General features: G+C 35.6%; 1 protein-coding gene across 2 annotated transcripts in view; it reads left to right on the top strand.

The window, feature by feature from the left end:
- ITGA4 (integrin subunit alpha 4) overlaps positions 1–23153 on the top strand; it is an 80220-nt gene that overhangs the window by 27563 nt on the left and 29504 nt on the right. For both annotated transcript variants that reach the window (XM_059928265.1, XM_059928266.1), the window contains 7 exons: positions 701–812; positions 4537–4631; positions 5850–5940; positions 6548–6593; positions 6966–7120; positions 10244–10398; positions 21191–21340. In XM_059928265.1, the coding sequence (XP_059784248.1) occupies positions 701–812; positions 4537–4631; positions 5850–5940; positions 6548–6593; positions 6966–7120; positions 10244–10398; positions 21191–21340 (804 nt within the window). The remainder of the gene's footprint in view (positions 1–700; positions 813–4536; positions 4632–5849; positions 5941–6547; positions 6594–6965; positions 7121–10243; positions 10399–21190; positions 21341–23153) is intronic.

Genomic DNA, 23153 nt, shown 5'->3' on the forward strand with positions numbered 1-23153 from the left:
CTAAATTGAGAGTAAATTTCTCCCAGCCTTCAAAGTCCCACCCCATAAGACTCTAGTCTGACTTTTTTCTGTCTCATTCATCGCACATACTGTTGATTTTAGCCAAATTCTTTGCAATTTGTGTTTTGCTGTTTATTTTCTCTGTATATCAAAACTTTGCCCATCCTTCAGTAGCCACCTTGACCACCACCTCCTTTCTTGAAATCTCTGCTGGCTCTCACAATTAGATATGCTCTCCTTGCTTGTCAATATTGCAAAGCAGTCTGTACTTCTAAGTCATTTACATGCTTGTACTATGCCTTCCCTGTAACTGGGGGCTTCTTCTGGAAAGGGAGCGTCTTATACACACACTGCCTTGTCCCCTTTCACCCATTCAGTCTTTGCACAGTGCATTGCCTTTACTAGGAACTCACTAAATATTTGCTAAATTGAATTATCAAAATGATTTATTGGATTTTCAAAGCTAGGGATCATGAGTTTGACGATTTTTTTTTGTCCTCTGAGCTCTAATCATACTATTATATGTGTTGACATACTTGATAAATATTTATTGAATTGAACTGAGATGTGTGTACTAAAGCTCAGGCTATAGTTTGTCCAACCTGTTTGAAGCATTAAGAAAAAATCCATACCCAATTACAACAGTAAATCATGTGTAAAGTTGTGTGATAATGACACCTTTCTCCCCCTTTCTATCTAGGGAGCAGTAATGAACGAAATGGAAATAGAGCTCATTGGAAGTGACAAATATGCTGCAAGATTTGGGGAATCCATAGTCAATCTTGGCGACATTGATAATGATGGCTTTGAAGGTAATTAAAAGTATCCAATTTGGTATGTGATTTCCACTTTTAAAGTGGCACATGGAAAAGAATATAATTGGAGTTTTATGTTGTTTGCCTTTCTATAGAAAATGGAGGCAGACTGGCATGCTAAATTTTTTTTCTTTAGTGTTATCCCTGATTTCTTCTCAGTTGTCAGCTATTGATTCTTACTACTGTTAATAAAGAATGATATTCAACATACCTTATTTCATTGATTCTAAGGCACCATTGATTATAAGTTGTTTTACTATAAGTCATTATTTTATGTGCCCCTGAAAAAATGGTGCCTCTTAAGCTGCGACTCACTATTTTTCTATTTTAAGAAGGACCCTGATTTCAGGAATATGAAAATGTGGGAAAAAAATGTGCATCATAGATTCACTGGATAACAGTATTTAACTATCAGTGTAGTAAAGACACTGACAAAACCCAACAGAGGCTGGCCACAGAGCTGGAGCCGGGCTCTGAAAGCCCCCCCTGCTGTGCCAGGCTTTCCTTGTTCAGCTGCCCTGTTGTGGGAAGATTTGGGGATCCCAGGAGAGAGTCCTGAGCGGTGGTAAGGGGGCAACTGGCAGACTCATGGACAGTGGATATTTACCACTCGATAGGGGTGCGTTTCAATAATGGAATAGATGGTCTCATCAGAACTGTGACTGTTGCCTAGATATCAGTCCTGCTGTTGAAGTATCTGTCTCTCCACCAGCCTTCCCTCTCAAACTTTGCTTTTTTTTCAATCTAGTTCTAAGTGGTAACTAAGTCTATTAAAACTGTGCCTAAAATGATGAATGGGTTTGAAGGGAGAGTGTATAATTCCTCGAGTTCAGCAAATAAGTATTCGATATTTTCAGGACTCAGAATTGTCTTCTAGATATGGTCATTGGCAATTGGTATATGGTAGAAGTAGGTCAAAACTTACTTGGATACTGGACATAAGTGAGGGAGTACTGTAAATTCTCACTTTCTTAATATCTTCTTATGCCTAAATGCTTCATTCTACTTTAAATGTATAAAATATGTTATTCTACAAGGAGAAAGCTAGTTGGTTATTGAATATATGCTTCCAGTGAGCCCTCTTAAATAAGATTTTTTTGTCAGTTGTACCATGCCAGGTATAGAGTATGTGCCATAATGAATGTAAATGTAGGAAATAGTGGCACTCCTTTTTATAGTTTTACAATCAAATGGAATATAAGATTAAGACATGAAAAAATAAACATTATATAAGTGGTAAATTTAGACCCAACCTAATAAATATCTGTGAAAAAAACATGTTTTTTGCACTTTGATATTTCATATATATTATATAAAATAGTAAAATTCTTTCTTTTAAAAACAAAATCATCATTTAGTAAAATACTTATTTTGTTTACTTATGATTCCTTCCACATCCTCTTTTAATTGACACATCCGAGGAAGAGTATTCACTATTTTGAATGTATTAAAATATTTGAGAATGATTTTTCCATTTCTCATGTGCACATACACAGATGGTTGTTGCATATGACAGGATTTCCTTCTTTTTTATGGCTGAATAGCATTTCTGCTTTGCCCATGGCTATGTGTTTTCTACATTTTAGATATTAGCCAAGACCATGCTGATTTGGAAGTAGGCTCAGTGTGTCCTAGCTCTTTACTGAGGTCTTTAATTCCGCCGTCTCACGCTATCTGCCTGGGTGAGCCAGCAGGGCATCTATGTTTAATTTTTCATTATGTGATTCCCTATTCTTTTTCCCCATCTTCTAACTTAGTTTGTTTTTCTGGGATATGAGTGAAGTTACTTCACGTTCATGGCAGAGTGTGTGGGATTGTGTAGAAAAGAGATGAAAAACCCACGTGTTCTTTTTCTTTCCTTCTCCAGTCTTAGATGCAAATCAGACTTAATGTCCTTTTACTATGCACAGCTTTGTGGTGTTTTGCATAGTAGACCTCAGTAATTTTGGCATTCATGACATCATTTTTTTATTCTTCAAAAGAAAAAAATTAGAATATATTTTCTGTGTCCTTAGAAAAGCAAAACAAGCCATTTTCTAAGAAGATAACCAATCAATTTGGCAAGAGTCCAGTATAAAAATTTCATCAAAAGTATGAGAAAGTTAAATAGGTAATAGACAAACCTATTCAACCAATGTGACCAGACAGACAGATGATAGCATTTTAGCCATGAAATGCTTTTGGCAAGACCACTTATTTTTCGTGTAGGTTTTTTATGTTGAGCCCTGTCATCTGACTTCTGGACTATATGTTTGAATATTTTTTTGAGCAGAACCATAATAAAGTTCTGCAACTGTAAACTATATGCTGTATTATTTTATGTGCTCCTGAAATGCTTATATATTATCAAATCATATATTGAGCACTTCTTTCACACAGAAGAGGAGCAGGTGCTAGGAGGGGAGAATGTTGGTCATAACTTTATTGTTGATGATTTTATAGAACATGGTGATGGAGAGCACAGGTTGTGGAGCCAGACTGCAGGGTTTAAATCCCAACTCTACCACATCCTGGCTCTGCGACCTTGAGTGAGTTACATTCTGTGCCTCAGTTTCCTCATCTATAAAAAGTGAGGATCAAAAAGAATTTGATAGAGCTGTTGTGAGAGTTACACTGGTTACAGTGGGTTATGTGAGAATAACATGAATTACGTATGTAAAGCCTCTAGTGCAATGCCTGCATTGTAAACAGTATATAAATGCTAGGTGATGTTACGATTATTATGATCATACTAATGATAATTGTTACGGTTTAAACTAACAGTGAAATAAATGTTCAAATGGAAAGTAAAAACAGTTGTCAAATATCTCTGTTTATTCTCTATGTTTTGTCCCAATGGTGTTGCTTAGGCATGGAAAAACATTATTATTAATAACGTGTATTCTCCTTATTTCTATAATGATAGCTAGAACTTTAGGATATTATATAATAGATCCAAGTGTCATCTTAGGAAGTAAGAGTTTGGATCTATATATTAGATAGCCAAAGACCGAATATACTTCAATATCTTCTGCTTGGAATTAAATTGAGCTGGGCCTTCTTAATAGTTCAGTACTATATGTACTTTGTATTTATAGCACTTAAGCAACCATGTTATTCATAGTTTCTATTTTCTCTTGGTTTTCTTATGTGAAAACATACCCTTAACAGATACTTTAATTACTTTCATTGGAACAGGAATTAATTCAGAAGTCATTTTGCAAATAAAGTAAAACTTAGAGCTCAAAATAAGGGTTCTTGTGGTTATAGTATTTATAGACGATAATAACTTATTATGTGCTACACACTGCTCTAAGCACTTCACATGAGTTACATCTTTCTATGCCGAGGATGAGTTCTCTTACAATCCTGTGCTGAGGTGAGGGAACTGAGATACAGAGAGGTTAAGAAATGGGCCCAGCATAGCACAGCTGGGCACGAGGGCAGTGCTGGGGTCAGGCCTGGCCATCTGGCTGTAGGACCTGTGTCCTTAACCATTCTGTTAGCCTGCCTCTAAGACCCTAAGACTCTAAGCTGCTTCCACACACAGACTTATCTGTACAATCCACTACATTGTTATGACAGTAACAGTATTTTATAATTTTTTTCTGTCCAGTGAGAAAAGTGTTTTTTGATAAGGAGTTTTCTTATGTGATATTAATTAAAGAGGATGAAGGTTAGTTTTCAGAGTTGCATTCTTTGCATTAAGAATTTATTTTCTGTCATTTACATTCTTGAATAGATGTTGCTATTGGAGCTCCACAGGAAGATGACTTGCGAGGTGCTATTTATATTTACAATGGCCGAGCAGATGGGATCTCGTCAGCCTTCTCACAGGTAGGATAATACTATTCTATTAATACTTTCAAAAGAATTATTGGTAATAAAATCCTTCTTAAAACTTCCAGCGTTAATGTGGACTTATTTTTTTTAATTTAGTCTTTCAAATACTTAATACTGTTTCACCATTTTCTTACAATAACAGTAGATGGCCTCATTTTTAGGGTCATTAATAACTCTTTGAAACCATTTTTTTTCATAAATAAGAGTTCTGGTTCACTTCCATTCTAGCTTGTATTTAACCTATTAAAGACATTCTCTCTGCATTTCATCAAATTTATGTTCTGAGGTAATACCCATACTATTCCAAATAAGCCCATTTGGATTTGATTAACTGTGTCTTGCCCTATGGCTAAAGCCCCATGTTCCATGGAGATTGCACAGGGAGAGCAAAGACTCATATGATACTCTGTGTTCCTTTTAGTGCAGAGCAGTAAGATGAGAGCACTTTAATAAAGTTCCCTGATCTAACTCTGACTTTACTTTCACATGTTGAAAAATCAGGGCATGTCACTGCGTAGAAAAAACTACATACACATGCAGAGAAGAGAAGTTTTTCCGAAGGTACTCTTACGGAAACATTAGCTAGTACTGTTATCTTTGATTAGGCAAAAATAGGTAAATTGTTCTCTAGATAACACGAAAGATATATACTTGTCTAGTAAAGAATACTGATTCTCTTAGAATGGACAACCCTGATACTTGTAAATCAGTATCTGGACATGAAATTAAACACATGGGATAGGAAGCACATATCAGACTTGAGTTGTCCTTGTCAAATACTAGGAAGCAATCTGGCTAAATGAGGTGGTTATTATAAACCTAAGTAGTAGGCTCCACTAAGTGATCATAGATGTCTTATTTTCTTATTATTTGTTTGGTTACTCATGTTGCTCAGGGAAATAAACACAGAGCCTGAAAAAAGACTGGGGAGAGAGTGTCAGGACTGTTTTAGGAGATCTTTACTGCATAATTTTCCCTTTGCTCACAAAGTAAAGAAAGTGATTTTTTTCTTGTCACAAAATAGATGTCAACTTCCCACTTCAAGCTGGAAACTACTTTTTCTCTTAGACATGTGTATTTGACTTAACTACGATGCATTTGTTAATAATGTGCCAGGGCATGTACCAGGACTCATTATTTAACTAAATCATTGTTTCTCCGGGATATTAGGTGTTCAAATCCTGTTTCCCACTCAACTTTACTATTTTTCAGAGAATTGAAGGGCTTCAAATCAGCAAATCATTAAGTATGTTTGGACAGTCTATATCTGGACAAATTGATGCAGATAATAATGGATATGTAGGTGAGTATAAAATTTACCGTATTTTATAAATTGAAGTAAACTCTGTTGTGGATGCTGCTTTATTGTGAAGTACATAAAACTGGTAGAGAAAAGTTCTAATTGACTAATGAGTTTTTTCCTTCATTTTTAAAGCTCTTTTGAATTCAAGGATGGGTCAGAAATAATCAAGTAATTCCTGAGCTTCAAGCTGTTAGTTACTTAACACTTTATTCCTTGTTCCTGAAAACATTAAAAGCATTCATGAAAATAAATCAAACACACAATGATGAAAAAGGAAGAGGGGTTTTTTGGTAATTTAAAAGGAGATTTCTGGGTGAATGTTTATAGTCCAAAAATTGAATCTGTTTCAGTAAGGCTGTCTTTATAGCATATGTTTATATCCTAATGTTTATATTTATACTATAAAGGGATGAATGTCATTGTAAATGAGCAGATTCAGACATATGTGAAATGAATCTTAAGATGTAAGCATACCTCTTCTAATTAATTTTCTGTAAATAGTGTTTTGATATAGTCGAAAGGTGATATGTAGTTAAGTATTTATGGCTGAAAGTAATTCTCTTTGACTAATGATGATCATTAATCTGTACTGTTTTTTATCCTCCAGATGTAGCAGTTGGTGCTTTTCGGTCTGATTCTGCTGTGCTGCTAAGGTAAGGTTGATACATTTCACTGCTTAATGACAGTTGGGCTTAATTTAAATGATGGGAGGCAGTTTTTAAAATCAGCAGGGTGGTGACCTCATAACACTCCTTTTGATACTCTGAAATTTAATTATTGAACTTTAGGATATTTTTCCCACCTTACCTAGATATATACATAAATCATCAAAGTCAATATTTTTAGAAATTTAAATGAAAATTTTTTTGATTCACACATGGAAATGTAATTGGGTATATATACACTTATTATTAAAGAGTTTCATGAAATTACTTGATCACTGGAAACTGACAAAACAAATGTAATTGTCATCTTAAGGAAAAATAATTCTGCAATTAATATTGCTAATTTTATTTCCTTCTTAGGACGAGACCTGTAGTGATTGTCGAAGCCTCTTTAAACCATCCTGAGTCAGTAAATAGAACACATTTTAACTGTATTGAAAATGAATTGCCTTCTGTGTGCATGGATCTAACACTCTGTTTCTCATATAAGGGCAAAGAGGTTCCAGGTTATATCGGTAAGGGTGCCCTTACGAATTAATGCCTGATAGAATGTGCACTTCCCTCATAAATCTCATGGTCATCTTTCGAGCTCTCTCTGTATCTCACCATGGAGGGGTTTTTAGGGCAGGAGAGAGCAGCCATCTGATAACCTTTCCTCTTCATCTTCCGGATTCTCGCTTTGTTCTAACCAATGAGCTGGACCCATTAAGGCTTTAGTTGTTTAGAGATTATGGCAGGAAGTAGAGCAAGAGTATCACTTGCCATCTTATTTAAGGTAAACTAATTGAGCTTAATCTGTAAGATCTCTTTAGAATAAAAAGAACATCACCACAGTTCCTCCTGTTTTACTAGGCTCGCTGAAGTCTTGAGCTGGCTTAAGTTGGAGGCCTGAGAGGGGGAAGATTCTTTTTTTCTTATTCTCTTCTCTTTGAGTAATTGAAGAAGCTTATCTGGAGTCTAGACCCTGATTCTAATTTCCATAAATAACACACATCTCTTAAGGATTTACTATGACTATCGGCTCCTAAGAGCCATGCCCATTTGCCTGTACATAGGCAACTCTCAGTGATCTGCTCTGGAGAAAGTATCTTTGATATGGCTTATCCAACATTGTGGTTAATCTCAAATAATGTATAGGTGACTTCATAATCATTACATTTTTTTCTAGCAGGTTAATGTTCCTAATTATGTTATATTTAAGCTAATATTAGAATAACTACTAATGAAACTAGCCCATGGTAGAAGAGAAGCATAACGGAGCTTACCATTTGGAGATTAATAATTCATATATTTCCTGAGCTCCACAGGCCTATCAAGAGTTGTTTGTTCCCATGACCCTGCAGGGTGTCATCTAAACATCATGAAGGGTAGCAGATACTTACTGAACCAAGCTATAGATATGTAGCAGAGGCCTCAGGCTGAATTAGCCTGTAATAAGAAGTGCAGAATGAGCCTGGTATTTCTATTTTAGATCAGATTAATTTTTTTTTTAATTTTAATTTTATTGGAGTATAGTTGATTTACAATGTTGTATTAGTTTCAGGTGTACAGCAAAGTGATTCAGTTATACACATATGTATATTCATTCTTTTTTAGATTCTTTTCTTACAGATATAGATAAGATTCATTTTTAATGATACTCTGCAGAAGTCCTCATTAAAGATGCAGTGATAGGCCAGTGGGCAAAACCTTCATCCGGTTATTGATTGAAGAAGTAGCAGTTGGAGAGCATGACCCTAGTAACACAGTGACACAGACAAGCTGATGATTATCTGAGAGGCACACGTTAAACAGAACTATTTCCCTTTATGGAAAATCAGTATTTGTCGTACTACCGATTTCATTGTGACCAAATATTTCTTTAAATGATTGAAATCAAATATATGAAAATCATAAATAATCATAACATTGTTACAAAACATGCTTTATAGTTGTCATAAAATGACTCCTTGGGAGAAATAATTCACATAGTAAGCATATTTAATAAAACCAGGACATTTTGCCACTTAACTGTGAACGGATTTTTATTTCCCTTGTTTCATGTGCTCTTGTCTGAGCTCAGGGTGATGAATTTGTAGATAGCTGTTTCAGTTGCAACTCTATCTCTGAGGCATTGAACCTCAGTTATAGTAATTTTGAAGCCAATTGATTTGGACTTTATTTTCTAAATAAAAGGAAGGTTGAAAGATTTATTTGACGTTTGTAGGAGTGATGTAGGTTTTATACTTATGTTTCCTTGAAGTAGATAAAATCCTTCCAGAAGAGTAAGATACTCCTAAAATGTAAATGAACACTTGAGGAATAATATAAATTATTTTAAATATCACTTATGAATTATTTCTCCTATATAATGAATGACCTCTCAGTGGACTACTAGATGTAGCTTGTTTTGCAAAGAAGGCTTTTATTTTTCAATTTTTTAAATTGAGGTATAACTGACAAACAACATTATATTAGTTTCAGGTATAAAACATGAGATGATTCAATATTTGTGTATATTGTGAAATAATCACCAAAATAAGTCTAGTTAACATCCATCATCATATGTAGTTGTAAATATTTTTTTCTTGTGATAAGAAATTTTAAGATCTGCTGTCTTAGCACCTTTCAAGTGTGCAATACAGTATGATTAACTGTAGTCACCATGCTGTACGTTACATCCCCATGACTTTTTTTGTAGCTAGAACTTTGTACCTTTTGATCCCGTCACCCATCCCCCACCCCTCACCTCTGACAACCACCAGTCTGACAAAGAACCCTTTTAGATTCAAGAAATAGCTCTTTCTTTCTTGGTAAGATCGGTCCTGGAATTTTTTTTGGTTGTTGTAAATTTTCCTTAATTTTTTGGTTATTGAAGATCTTCTTTAGCACATCATTTACCATGTCAGATTTGAAATAAGTTCTTACCAAACTGCCAGAATATTTATTGACAGAATGTCTGTATATATTTGTTTATTTTTACATAAATCAACACTGGAAGATCCAACCAGAAACCAATAAAAACAAGGAAGAGAAATCATCAGGGTCTAGGGCTGGAAAGGAGATGTCTGTGAGTCAGCTGTTTATGTAGGTTTGACTTTTAAACCATGTGTTCACTTCACGTTAAGAAAAAAAAATCAAAAGAAAAATAGCAACCCCTCAAATTGGAAACAAATAGAAATAAATGAACCCAACCATATATGAAATTAGTTCTGTAACCACACAAGATAAAATTATTCCAAGTGACATTTGGGTGCCTGTACTTCCTCAGTCAGACGTTCTACGGACAAAAGGACTCGAAGAAATCTGAAACTTTACTCAAGACTTTGATTATTAGTAACAACTTTGGTAGTGTAGCTGTGAAATGTTGATATGTAGGAGGATTAAGCAAGCAACTAAAAATGTTAATTTTAAAAGTAGAAACCTAGAGAAAAGTTTATAATTCTTTTTTTAAAATTTATAAAAATAATTTTTGAAATGTGTATTTTAAGTTGTTCCCTCTTTCATATTTCAGGTTAGTTTTTAGAAAGTTATTTAATGAAGAGAATTTAATATATTTCCAGTATTTTATATAACTTTGACTATTATCACTTTAAAAATAACAAAACAAATGCCTTTAGATAATTATACTAATTGCAATTCTCTCTACATTTTTGCAGTTTTGTTTTATAACATGAGCCTGGATGTGAACCGAAAGGCAGAGTCTCCATCGAGATTTTACTTTTCTTCCAATGGAACTTCTGATGTGATTACAGGAAGCATAAAAGTATCAAGCAGAGTGGCTAACTGTAAAACACATCAAGCATTTATGCGGGTAATGTAAACTTGTTTCTTTTTGTTTTTGTTTTTTTACAGTGCAGTGGTTTTTTTTTTTTTTTTTTAACATCTTTATTGGAGTATAATTGCTTTACAATGGTGTGTGAGTTTCTGCTTTATAACAAAGTGAATCAGTTATACATATACATATGTTCCCATATCTCTTCCCTCTTGCATCTCCCTCCCTCCCGCCCTCCCTATCCCACCCCTCTAGGTGGTCACAAAGCACAGAGCTGATCTCCCTGTGCTATGCGGTTGCTTCCCACTAGCTATCTATTTTACGTTTGGTAGTGTATATATGTCCATGCCACTCTCTCTCTTTGTCACATCTTACCCTTCCCCCTCCCCGTGTCCTCAAGTCCATTCTCTAGTAGGTCTGTGTCTTTATTCCTGTCTTGCCACTAGGTTCTTCATGACTTTTTTTTTTCCTTAGATTCCATATATATGTGTTAGCATACTGTATTTGTATTTCTCTTTCTGACTTACTTCACTCTGTATGAAGTGAATACAGATGGAGTATTCCATGTATGTATGATGGAGTCAGACTCTAACTCCATCCACCTCACTACAAATACCTCCATTTTTTTTCTTTTTATGGCTGAGTAATATTCCATTGTATATATGTGCCACATCTTTATCCATTCATCCGATGATGGACACTTAGGTTGCTTCCATGTCTTGGCTATTGTAAATAGAGCTGCAATGAACATTTTGGTGCATGACTCTTTTTGAATTATGGTTTTCTCAGGGTATATGCCCAGTAGTGGGATTGCTGGGTCGTATGGTAGTTCTCTTTTTAGGTAAATTTGTTTTTATTAACAGATATGTAAACTTCAATATTATCAATACGTTTAAATCTTATTGCATTGGTATCTTTTATAAAACATAGTGAAAAGCAAGTGTTACTTGAACTAGCTGATCTGTTGTTCCAGAGTCAAAATGTTAGATGATCCTGTGACAGACCTAGATAATTCAAACTCTACTTTTTGCCTCTTCCTTATTTCACATTTATCACATTTTACCGCATCACTGTTTTTAAAGATTTGCCTTTCCCTCTTCACAGTTGCTGTTGTCCCTCTCTGTTTATGCACTTGCCTAAAAATGTAAATGTTGAGTAGCTCTGCTGAGCCCTGGATCTATTCCTGGTAGATATTGGAGGGTGGGGGGGAGGCAGGGCAGCTGGTTTATTTTTCATGTGACTTTAAGAAGCAGAATCCAACGTGACTGCTTTTGGATCGTGCCTTTGTCTCCATGCCAGCATTGTCGGTGATGTCAGTGGGAACTTGCACAGTTGTAGCGTGATGGGGATCATCTGTGGGCCAGGATGATAACCTCTCATGATGGTTTGGGGTATATCCTGCCAAAGCACAGCCAATTTCATGTTTCTTTTATTAAACCACTCATTCCCAAACTGATCATCACGTTCCTTGCATTGATCACATTTTATCGTATGAAGCAGTGCCAGGTCTTTTTCATTAGGGAATGGTGTACTTCATCAGAAAAACTACTGTCACAAAAAAGCCAAACTATTCCCAGGAGCCTTTTCTGGGATTTCAAATAGTAGCCTCAGTTTAGAACTTAATTTTTCCTTAGATACTTATTCCAAGCAAATGCAAACAAGCATCAGGACTATTAAATGCTAACAGCAATAGTCCCTATGCTATTTCCTCATTTCCCTTAACAGTTTTTATTGTTGTACTAGAGTAAAGCTATTAGATGGTTGAGAGCCAAGAGTATAGGATGATATTAGTGCAACCATCATTGATGTGGTGGGGATTAAAGAGGGTTTTTTTTTTTAATTCTGCATAGTTGATTTTACTCAGGTTAATCAATTTTAGAGACTAACATTGAGACCATTTTAAAGGGCAATAAAAGGACCAACATCAGGCATTGACAGACATATTGTGTTGAATTTGTATAAATGGCAGCACATTGATCTGATTTATTTAGTCCCGTTTCTTGACATTGTTCCTATGACTACGGGTTCATCAAAATTGTGCACTTTCTTCAGAATAGATTTGTACCAGAAATGACAATTTACCAGAGGTTTCTGTGTTAGTTGCATGTATACTTGTCACTACCATGGTAACACAACAACAGCAGGTTACAGCCATGACTTTGGGCCATACTGTCAATGTCAAAAAAAAGCACTTAGCTCTGGGATTGGTACATAGAGGGACTGTTTTTGAAAAAGTGATTGTTTCTTGCAATATTTTTTTTCCTTCCTAACTTCCCTTGCTTTTGTTTGGGACGTTTTAAAACTCATACATAGAAAGGCAAAAGGCTACTCCAACACTCGCCCTTGCAACAAATCCAAAGGCAGGTGTAAGAACCACAGAAACAGCTGCCCTAACCTTGAGTTTTGTCAAGGACCCCTAGCTGTTATTTAGGAGGAGATGAAAATATAATGAGTGCATTTCCCACCCCCACCAGCATGGTACCCGAGGCTTTCGGAAACATTAACTGGATCGTTCCTTTGTTCTGTAAAGCATGTCCGGTGTCAGGAGTGTTAATATACGTGTGCGTCCTACCTCAGCGCCCCTTACAGTGAAATAAGATGACACTTGTTAATTATGTGCTCAGGGCCACAGCCCCCACCTCTCACAGGACTCCCTGCCTGCTAGCTGGGCATGCTTTCTTTGCATAGCTCCCGTTGGCTGTACCAACTAAGCTCCACTTCTTCCAATTAATAGATATTGAGTACCTACGTAGTGTCAGGTTCTCTTTGAGACATTTATATAGGTCAGTGACTGAAACAAAAAGATTACCACCCTCATAGAGCTTATAGTCTAGTGTGGTGAGACAACGGCACAAAATGTAACAATACACAATAGTAACAAATAGTAACACAATAGCACAATAGTAACAAAATGTAAATTTTATAGTATTTTAGAGCAGCAGACCCCAACCTTTTTGGCACCAGGAACCGGTTTCATGGAAGACAGTTTTTCCACTGGGTGGGGGGGGGGGATGGTTCAGGAGGTAGTGTGAGTGATGGGGAGCGATGGGGAGCAGCAGATGAAGCTTCTCTCGCTCACCCGCTGCTCACCTGCTGTGCGGCCCAGTTCCTAACAGGCCGCAGACCGGTACCGGTCCATGGCCCGGGGATTGGGAACCCCTGTTTTAGAGGATTATATGGGTGACGGAAAAAGGAAAGGAGAGCAGAGCACAGGAAATTATAGAGTGCTGGGGAAGGAGTGAAGAATGCAATTTTAAATAGGGTGGGCAGAGTGGGCCTCATTCAGAAGGTAACATCTGAGCAAAGACTTGAAGGAAGCTAAGAAGTTGCCATGTAGATGTCTGGGGCAGTGGTCCGCAACTTCAGCATGCAACAGCATTGCCTGGGGGGCTTGTTGAAACACAGATTGCTGGGCCCCACCCAGAGTTCTTGATTCAGTGGGTCTTCAACAAGGCCTGAGAATTTGCTTTTCTACAAAGTCCCCAGGTGATGCTGCTGCTGCCAGCTTGAGAGCTGTACTTTGAGAACCCCTGATCCAGGAGGAGAACATTACTGAAAGAAGAGCTAGGTAAAAAAAAGCATCAGGAAAAGAATGAGCCTGGTTGTTTTAGAAAACCATGATGAGGCAAGGATGGCTGGAAGAGTGAGCGAGGGGGAGAGCAGTAGAAAAAGAGTCAAATCACATAAGACCCTGTGACTTTTTCTCCAGGTGACGTGGGGATCTATTGTAGAGTTTGGGGCAGATAATTGACATGATCTGACTGAGTAATAAAAAGCAATACTCTAACTGCTATGTTGAGACTACCCAGTAGGCGACCACAGGTTGACGCGGGAAGAAGAGGACACTGCAATAAGCTTGGTGAGAGATCATGGCTCCAGTGAAGGTGGTAGCAGTGGATATGGTGAGAAGTAGTAGAAGACAGATTCTACAAAATTTACTGACAGATTGGATGTCTAGCATTTGAGAAAGAAAGGCTCCAAGACTACTCCAAAGTCATTAGCCCAAGCAACTAGAAGAATACAGTTTTCATCAGTAGGGCAAGGGAAACAACTTTTGGGTGTAAAATGTTGGAGTTCAGTTGTGGACCTGCTGAGCTGGAGAGACCTATTTTACTTTTAAGTGTAAACAGCAATTAATCATTTGTATTGTATATACTCATCTGGAGTTGGAGAGGGGCATGGAACTAGAAATATAACAATGTGTCTTTGGCATATGAATGGGTTTGAAAGTCATATGAGGTGGTTGAGGTCATCACAGGAGGAGAAAAGAGCTAAGGTCTGCACTCTGGACCCTACAACATGAAGTGGTTAGAGAGAAGAGAAGGCTTACAAAGGAGATGAGAAGGACTAATCAGTCAGGAAGAAAAACAGGAGCTTGTGGCATCCCGGAAGTGAAGTGAATAAAGCAGGGAAAGGAGAAAGGCATGACAGTGTTTTCAGTGCTTTCCTCTTAGTTGAAGAAGATGAGGGCTAAGAACTCACCATTGGGTTTAGCAATGTAGAAGCTATTGGTGATCATGACAACAGCAGTTCAGAGGAATAGTGGAGGAAAAGGAGGAGAGGAATTGGAGACGGAGTGTAGCTTATTCTTTCACAGATTTTTGCTCCAAGGGGAGCTAAAGAAAAGGGGTGGGGAGTCAGTAGCTGACAAGAGAAGTGAAGAGACTTTTTTTTTTCTTTTAAGATGGGAGGAATAGCATGCTTTTATGCTGATGGTGTGTTCCAATAGAGTAAATGAGATAGATAAGAGGAAAGAATCGTTGGCGCAAAGGGGGCAAAAAGGGTGAGATTAATTGTACAAATGAAAGGATTGATTCTAGATGGGCACATGCATAGTTCATTTGTTTATGTGCTTGCAGATGCTGGGCAGATGTGGTTGAGAGGACTGGAAGTTCTCTTCTGATTTCTTTAATATTATCAGCGAAGTAAGAAGCAAAAGCATTAGCTTCCATTGAAATGGGAGAAGTGGTGTTTAGAGTTCGGGAAGAAGATGTGAAGTAGTCTTCTAGGAGAGTGGGAGAGTGAGAAAGTACAGTATGGTCCTGAGATGGAGTTAGGCTCTAAGTTGCATCAGAAAGTGAGACGAGTCAGTATGGTGGTGGTTTTTTCCAGTCATGTTCAACCTTACAGCTGGGAGTAGATGAAGAGTTACAATCAACCATGGTTGTGGTCTGCCAATAGAGTGAAGCAAAGAAGGAACGCACGAGAGAGTGGAGGAGTATGCAAGGGAGTGGTTATATTTTTAGCCATGAAGATTAAGCAGGGTAAGGAGAGGAGAGAGGACAGCAAGAGGGTGTGTGAGGGACAGGGGAACAAAGTTGAATTGGAGGTCCCAGTGGGAGCAGCACATTGTTGGACTTGAGTGTTAAAGAGAATGAGCCAGAAAGATTTCATCAGTATGACAACATGTTAGAGCCACTGGGAACCTGAAGGTGAGGAAAAGAATTGAATTTTATTTCTATTCTTGCTCACAATCCCTTGATGATCTCACATAAATGAAAGTCTTTAAACCTACTTATATTTAAAAAACCCATCACAGTCTTTGATAGTAGAGAATTTGGCTATTTTAGAAAATCCAAATCTTCTCATAAAACTTGGCTTTTATTAAGTCCTTCTCTTTTAATCACTCATTCTCTAGTGTCATGTATTGGATCTTCTTGGAATATAAGAGACATTGTTAGCAATCTAATAAGTATCACATCACTAGCATATACATTTGCTGGTATGTTATTTTTCTGAGACTATATGGTCATTGGTTGGTAAGCACATCAGTTTTCTCAAGTCTACTTCATCCACTCATAATTAAAACAGGTATTACATAAGATTGTTTTATGTGAATGGTCAAAATGTATTCCTCAGAAAATAAGAAGGCAGAAATTATTTTTTTCCTTATAGAACTCCATTTTTTGGTTGTTTATAATTATGCCAAGCTTTAATTTTTACTGTTAGAGCCTTAAAATTATTAGATGTTATGAAAAGAGAATCTAGAATTCAGAGTTGGGAGTTAATAAAAGGTTTCTATGATAGAAGGCAAATGGTTAATTTTTTATGCCTTATAGTGTTTTATCTATTGAAATTCTGTTCTATTGGACCTCGCTTTTCCCTTAATGAAAATGTTTCCCCATCCATGTAAGCATATGAAAATGAATCTTTGTTATCTTCAAAGGTACAACTTGATTAGGTCTTACAGATTTCTTAGGACAAGATTTTAGGACAAAGGATAATTTTGAGGCTGTTTTGATTTAGAGAAATCCATTCAACAATTGGCAACAATTTTTAGAAATGTTGGAGCAGCCATGGTAGTGAGACTTACCTTCAGGTTTTTAGAGATATTTCTTGATTGATCTTGATGGAATCTCTGCGTCAAAATACTCTCTGATGTTTGAGAAGAAAACAAATATTCCCTTCCTGTCTACAGCATTCCATAAAATCTAGAAATATTTAGCTTAGTCATTGGAACAGGAATGCCTGTCTCTACTGGTATCTGAGATCCAGTGAGTTCAGTGGCCTTAGTATGTTGTACAATAATCATGGAATCAACCTGCCTATGTATTTAGTAGATTAGTTTATTCTTTCTTTCCTTTGGTTTCTCTAAATTCTGGATTTTGGATTTCTGAAATAAAGGAATTTTATTTTGTTATCTAAGTCTTTAGGTGACTTATAAAACCCATCATTTTCAGTAATAACTTCAATAAATGAACGTGTATTTGATTACTAAATATATGTATTTGTATTTTATTTGCTTATATTTTTAAGCTATACAAACACATAGTTTAATGAAGTACCATTTGCTCCGAAGTAGTTATATTTTAACCACTGTGGACCAATCCATATATGCATGCATTTCTGCTGAAAATCTAAATGCAGACAAACTATATAACTATACTGATATTATGGTATCCTAGAAGACGATTGATTATTCCAACATATATTAATTCTTTGTTAGATTACAAGGTCTTTGAAGACAGGATATTATCTTTTCCATGTTTGTATTCTTCTTAGAGCTAGCACAACTCATTACATAAGGCCCCCAATCAATCAATATTTAATAAATTTATAGATGATGTGTTCTCAGAGCTTTTTAAAGAATTCTGTGAGGGAAAATCTGTAATGTTCTATTCGTGTAGTGGTGAGGGCACCTGTCTTGGGGGTGTTGTCTTTTCTCAGGAAGTTGTAGTCCCAGATGTTTGACAGTTCACCCTCTGAAACATACTTACTAGATAAAGTGGTTATAATTACATGGGGCCTTGCTGGCTCAGATTCCAGTCTATGCCTCAGTCTTACCTTCTCCCACCCCAACCCATTCCCCACATTGGCACCAGAGAGGCATTTCAAAAACACAAATCTGATCACATTCCTTGCTTAAAATTCTTCTATGTAAGAATTTTCCCACACCCTTTCGAGTGTAGGTTTGGTGGCCCTCCCTCTTCTGTACTTGTGTCTGCATGTATCAGAATGCTCATCCCTCCACCACATGTGTGGATTTATGGCTTTTAAAGTGTAATGTAGGCACCGGCTTTCAGTTTTGTATCCCTAGATCCTGCCTTCTACAGAGTAGACCCATGAATAGATATTTTCACATGTTTATTTATACCTCAACATCATTGTTCATTAAGTAATATTTTATAAATATTTCTGGCTCCACCCTTTAAATAAATTCCCTCACTACATAAACACAATAGGATGACGTGGGCCTACAGCTCAGTTCTCAAGTTGGCCATAATAAAAATTTCTGTGAAAGTCAGACAAGAAGGCAGACTTTGTGTAATTTCAGGCATGTGCTAGTTTGCATGCTGTGGGTGCCCTGTTTTATGTAATTGTCCATAAAAATGTGGCATGGAATCTTCATTATTTTTAATATAGATAGCACATGCCCATCCAAATTAAAAATTTTAAGCAAATCTACTTTTTCCTCCTGTATATTAATTAGTCACTTTAAGAATTTTTGATATTATAGTTTTTGTCCTTAGATGGAGCTGTTAAGGTTAAGTAAGTGTGAATATCTGTCAAATACAGTTCTTGCAAGAGTGCACGTACATTTTATATATTGTGAGAAAGGCATAATTAATAGCTAATTAGGATAATGAAAGTAATATACACCAGATGTAGAGAAGACCTTGTGGAAAATTAGTATGAATTAGATAACATGTGATGTGGTCAAAGCAAGCTTGTTGAGAAGAATTAAAGCAGTGGACATGTGGAGGGACAGTCAGTGGCTGTCTAGCTCCTACACCTAGGGAATAATTTAATCAAGTTTGCTATTGTAATACTCAGGGCTTCAAGCTGTTCCATTTTCACAAGTTGATAACTTGGGATTTGGACCTTGATTTGCAGCATTCCTATATGGTCAAGGTTTCGAGTTGAGATGATCACTTACCAAGTAATCTAATAAAAACATCTCCATGTGTGAGAATGGAAAAGCCCTGAGAGATCTTGAGTACTCTGAGTCATGCTACACATCTTCCAGGTACCACTTAATTAATACAAGTCTAATAGTTTTATTAGTAGAAAACATAGCTCATTTTCTATTTAGTGTTCACTGGTTGGCAATAGACTAATTTTCTTTTTTCTTATTCCTTCCAAATAGTCACCAGAATTTATTATAAGAAATTGAAATTCTGTAATTCCTTGGTTGGCTTATATAGCTACATTTTGCAGTAATATACACATAATAATTATAATATTTAACATCTATTGAGACCTTAATACGTACCAGGCATTGTACTAAGTGTTTTACATATGTTATGTCATTGAATCCTCACAATAAGGTATAGGTGTCATAATCATCATTTTCATTATCATTATTACCAACCATTTTCAGATGAAGTAATTGTTCCATAGACAGATTATGTAAATTGCCCAAGGTTACATATAGATAACAAGTGAAGGACCGGAGGTTTGAACCCCTGTACTCTACCTTCAGACCACTTGCTTTTAACCAATTTATGAATATATATATATTTATATTTATATAATTTATATATAATATTGTAAATGATGAGAAGAAACAATTACATCCTTTTTTATAATTACATAAAAAACATAGAATAGGTGTAGTCTTATGTGAATGTGAAATTTTTATCAAAAGTTACTATAGGCATAAATAGCATAGCAGTAATCTGTATGATAGGTATTTTTTTCTATTCAGTAGGGATTGTTAATTTATGAGCTTTGGAAATCTGCTTTTAGGCAGAAATGTTTAAGCTATATTCCAACTCTGAATTGTCTAGATAAATAGAATTCCACTGACATTATTCAATAGGAGGTCTGTCAATTACAGTGTCATGGATCTACTAAGGAACTCACTAAGTGTAAATATAAACCTCATAAATATAAAACTCAATTATGGTTAAAATCAATATGTCTAGTCCCAATGAAAACATTTGAGTTTCTTTAGTGGGACTTTGATGAATCTATTTTTTTAAAATGAAAAGAAATGTAGCTTGAAACGGGCATATGAAAAGTAGAGTCAAGCCAAGCTTTACATTTAAATTGTTAGTGTGAAAGACCAAGTGTGTGACCAATCCTTTGAATATCTTCTGTGTATAGTAACAATTATAATACCAAAAAAAAAAAAAAGAAAGAAAAAAACTGCATAGTTCCTGTGTAGGTGGACTATATCTGCTGATTGTGAGCTTCTCTCTCAAATCCTGAGATAATATCTACTTTTAACTTTTGGTGTGCATAAGCTACTTGTTCTATATAGATTTGCCATCAACATGTCTTATTTCATGCAGTTTAAATTGTCAACTGAATTCTGTTATAAATTCTCATGGATTACTTTATAGTGGAATCTTATTTGCCCATCCTCTTAGATAGGGAGAGAAATAAATGAGTCTGCTTTGTTCAGTATATTTTGAAAATCTCTTATCTGTCTAGGCAGGGCTGCTCTGAGAAGCACTTTCTAAGAGATGCCATGTTTTTTTAATCTTACTTGACTTCCATATTTTTTTTTTTCACAGACTTGTGATTCTAGAACACCTTTACTATTTAAGGAAGTGTTTCCTTAATTGAATGCCAAACTATTTCAAAGTTATTTTCTTGTCAGTTATTTTAGTGTTTGTGCATGTTTATGTTAGCAAATAATTTTGATAGTAATGTTGTATATTCCCATTTAATGCGGGGGCTATTGAATAATCGAATGAAAAGATGAAATAAATTTTAAGTTCATGGGAAAATGTTTTTAAAAGAGAGAAAAATAATGCCTGCATGTAGAAATAAAGATTAAAATATATGAATTGACAACCAGTGTAATAAACTCAAGAGTCGTTTCTTGGGGGACAGAAGACAATAAATTTTAAAAATCTAATTACTCAAAGACTTTTTGACTACATATAAAGAAGATTAAGAATGATAAATGCTATGTAAAAAATTAGTAAGATATTAAACTTAAAAGAGTGTCATACAGAGCAGAATGGATTCCAAATGGGTTACAATTCCTGTATCATTGATAAATAATTCCAGGAACTCTTTCTTTGTAAAGTGTAAAAGCACAATAAATGTAGAAAAACTGTAACAGCTAATAAGAAAATTGTATGCATAGAAAATAGCATTGAAGAAAATATGCCAAAATGTAGACCTCCATAACTATTATTGGATAGTTATGTTTTTTCATTTTTAATACCTTTTGTCTTTTTCCTAATAAATGTGATTGCTTTTGTAATGTGTGAAAATAGTTCAATTTTTTAACAATTTAGCTTAAAAGGAAAGGATTTTCTTTGACTTCTATATATTGTGTTTGACCTTATGCAGGAAAGGAGGGACTTTATATATTTTTTTTATTTAGATGCTTATTTTTGTTATTAATTCATGTGGTTTTCAATTTCTTTAGAAAGATGTACGGGACATCCTCACCCCAATTCAGATTGAAGCCGCTTACCACCTGGGGCATCATGTCATCAGTAAACGAAGTACAGAGGAATTCCCACCACTTCAGCCAATTCTTCAGCAGAAGAAAGAAAAAGACATCATTGCAAAAACAGTAGGAATTTTTTCCTTTATTTGAAACATCATGTGACATATAACTGATGAAATTTTTTTGAAATAGTACATAGTTCTGAGGAAATGAACTCTCTCTGAATTTTTTTTATATTTTAATGAATTTTTTTATAAAAAAGATTTATGGTATGTCTTGTTTTCCATTTTTCTTTATTTTTTATATTCCCTTTAGGATATTGAACTGAATACTTTTAAATATGCATTTAGTCATAACAGTGGTTTCCCATATACATAAAATGTTAATTTTCTCTCCTCGATGCCTTGCCAGTGAAGAAAATATATTTCCAGAGAGCACTCCTAATGGAAGTGAGTTGCATTCATGAGTTATTCAGCATTGTCATGTGTGTTCAGCTTATCTTTCTCATTTTCTGTCTCCTTCTTTTTCAGTTTGTCTCCCTCTCACTCACCCTACCTACAGATTCACTCATGTCTTGTCAGATTTTACTCATTTATAAACATGTATTTATATTACACAACAGTTTCTCTTTTTAACTTAAATGTGTGTGCATTTTGAGATGGATCCTGCATTCTAACCAGTGAACTGCTTTTTAAAATGTATCCCTAAAGTGATGAAAGGGAAAAACCTACAACCAAGATTACTCTACCCAGCAAGGATCTCATTTAGATTCGATGGAGAAATTAAAAACTTTACAGACAAGCAAAGGCTAAGAGAATTCAGCACCACCAAACCAGCTTTACAACAAATGCTAAAGGGACTTCTCTAGGCAGGAAATACAACAGAAGGAAAAGACCTACAATAACAAACCCAAAACAATTAAGAAAATGGTAATAGGAACATACATATCAATAATTACCTTAAATGTAAATGGATTAAATGCTCCAACCAAAAGACAGAGACTGGCCGAATAGATACAAAAAAAAGCCCCGTATATAGGCTGTCTACAAGAGACCCACCTCACATACAAGGACACATACAGACTGAAAGTGAGGGGATGGAAAAAGATACTCCATGCAAATGGAAATCAAAAGAAAGCTGGAGTAGCAATTCTCATATCAGGCAAAATAGACTTTAAAATAAAGACTATTACAAGAGACAAAGAAGGACACTACACAATGATCAAGGGATCAATCCAAGAAGAAGATATAACAATTGTAAATATTTATGCACCCAACATAGGAGCACCTCAATACATAAGGCAAATACTAACAGCCATAAAAGGGGAAATCGACAGTAACACAATCATAGTAGGGGACTTTAACACCCCACTTTCACCAATGGACAGATCATCCAAAATGAAAATAAATAAGAAAACACAAGCTTTAAATGATACATTAAACAAGATGGACTTAATTGATAGTTATAGGACATTCCATCCAAAAACAACAGAATACACTTTCTTCTCAAGTGCTCGTGGAACATTCTCCAGGATAGATCATATCTTGGGTCACAAATCAAGCCTTGGTAAATTTAAGAAAATTGAAATCGTATCAAGTATCTTTTCTGACCACAACACTATGAGACTAGATACCAATTACAGGAAAAAATCTGTAAAAATTACAAACACATGGAGGCTAAACAATACACTACTTAATAATCAAGAGGTCACTGAAGAAATCAAAGAGGAAATCAAAAAATACCTAGAAACAAATGCCAATGAAAATGACACGAAGACCCAAAACCTATGGGATGCAGCAAAAGCAATTCTAAGAGGGGAGTGTATAGCAATACAAAATCCTACCTCAAGAAACAAGAAACATCTCAAATAAACAACCTAACCTTACACCTAAAGCAATTAGAGAAAGAAGAACAAAAAAACCCAAAGTTAGCAGAAGGA

Source organism: Balaenoptera ricei, chromosome 7 (assembly GCF_028023285.1).
Source record: "Balaenoptera ricei isolate mBalRic1 chromosome 7, mBalRic1.hap2, whole genome shotgun sequence".
NCBI lineage: Eukaryota > Metazoa > Chordata > Mammalia > Artiodactyla > Balaenopteridae > Balaenoptera > Balaenoptera ricei.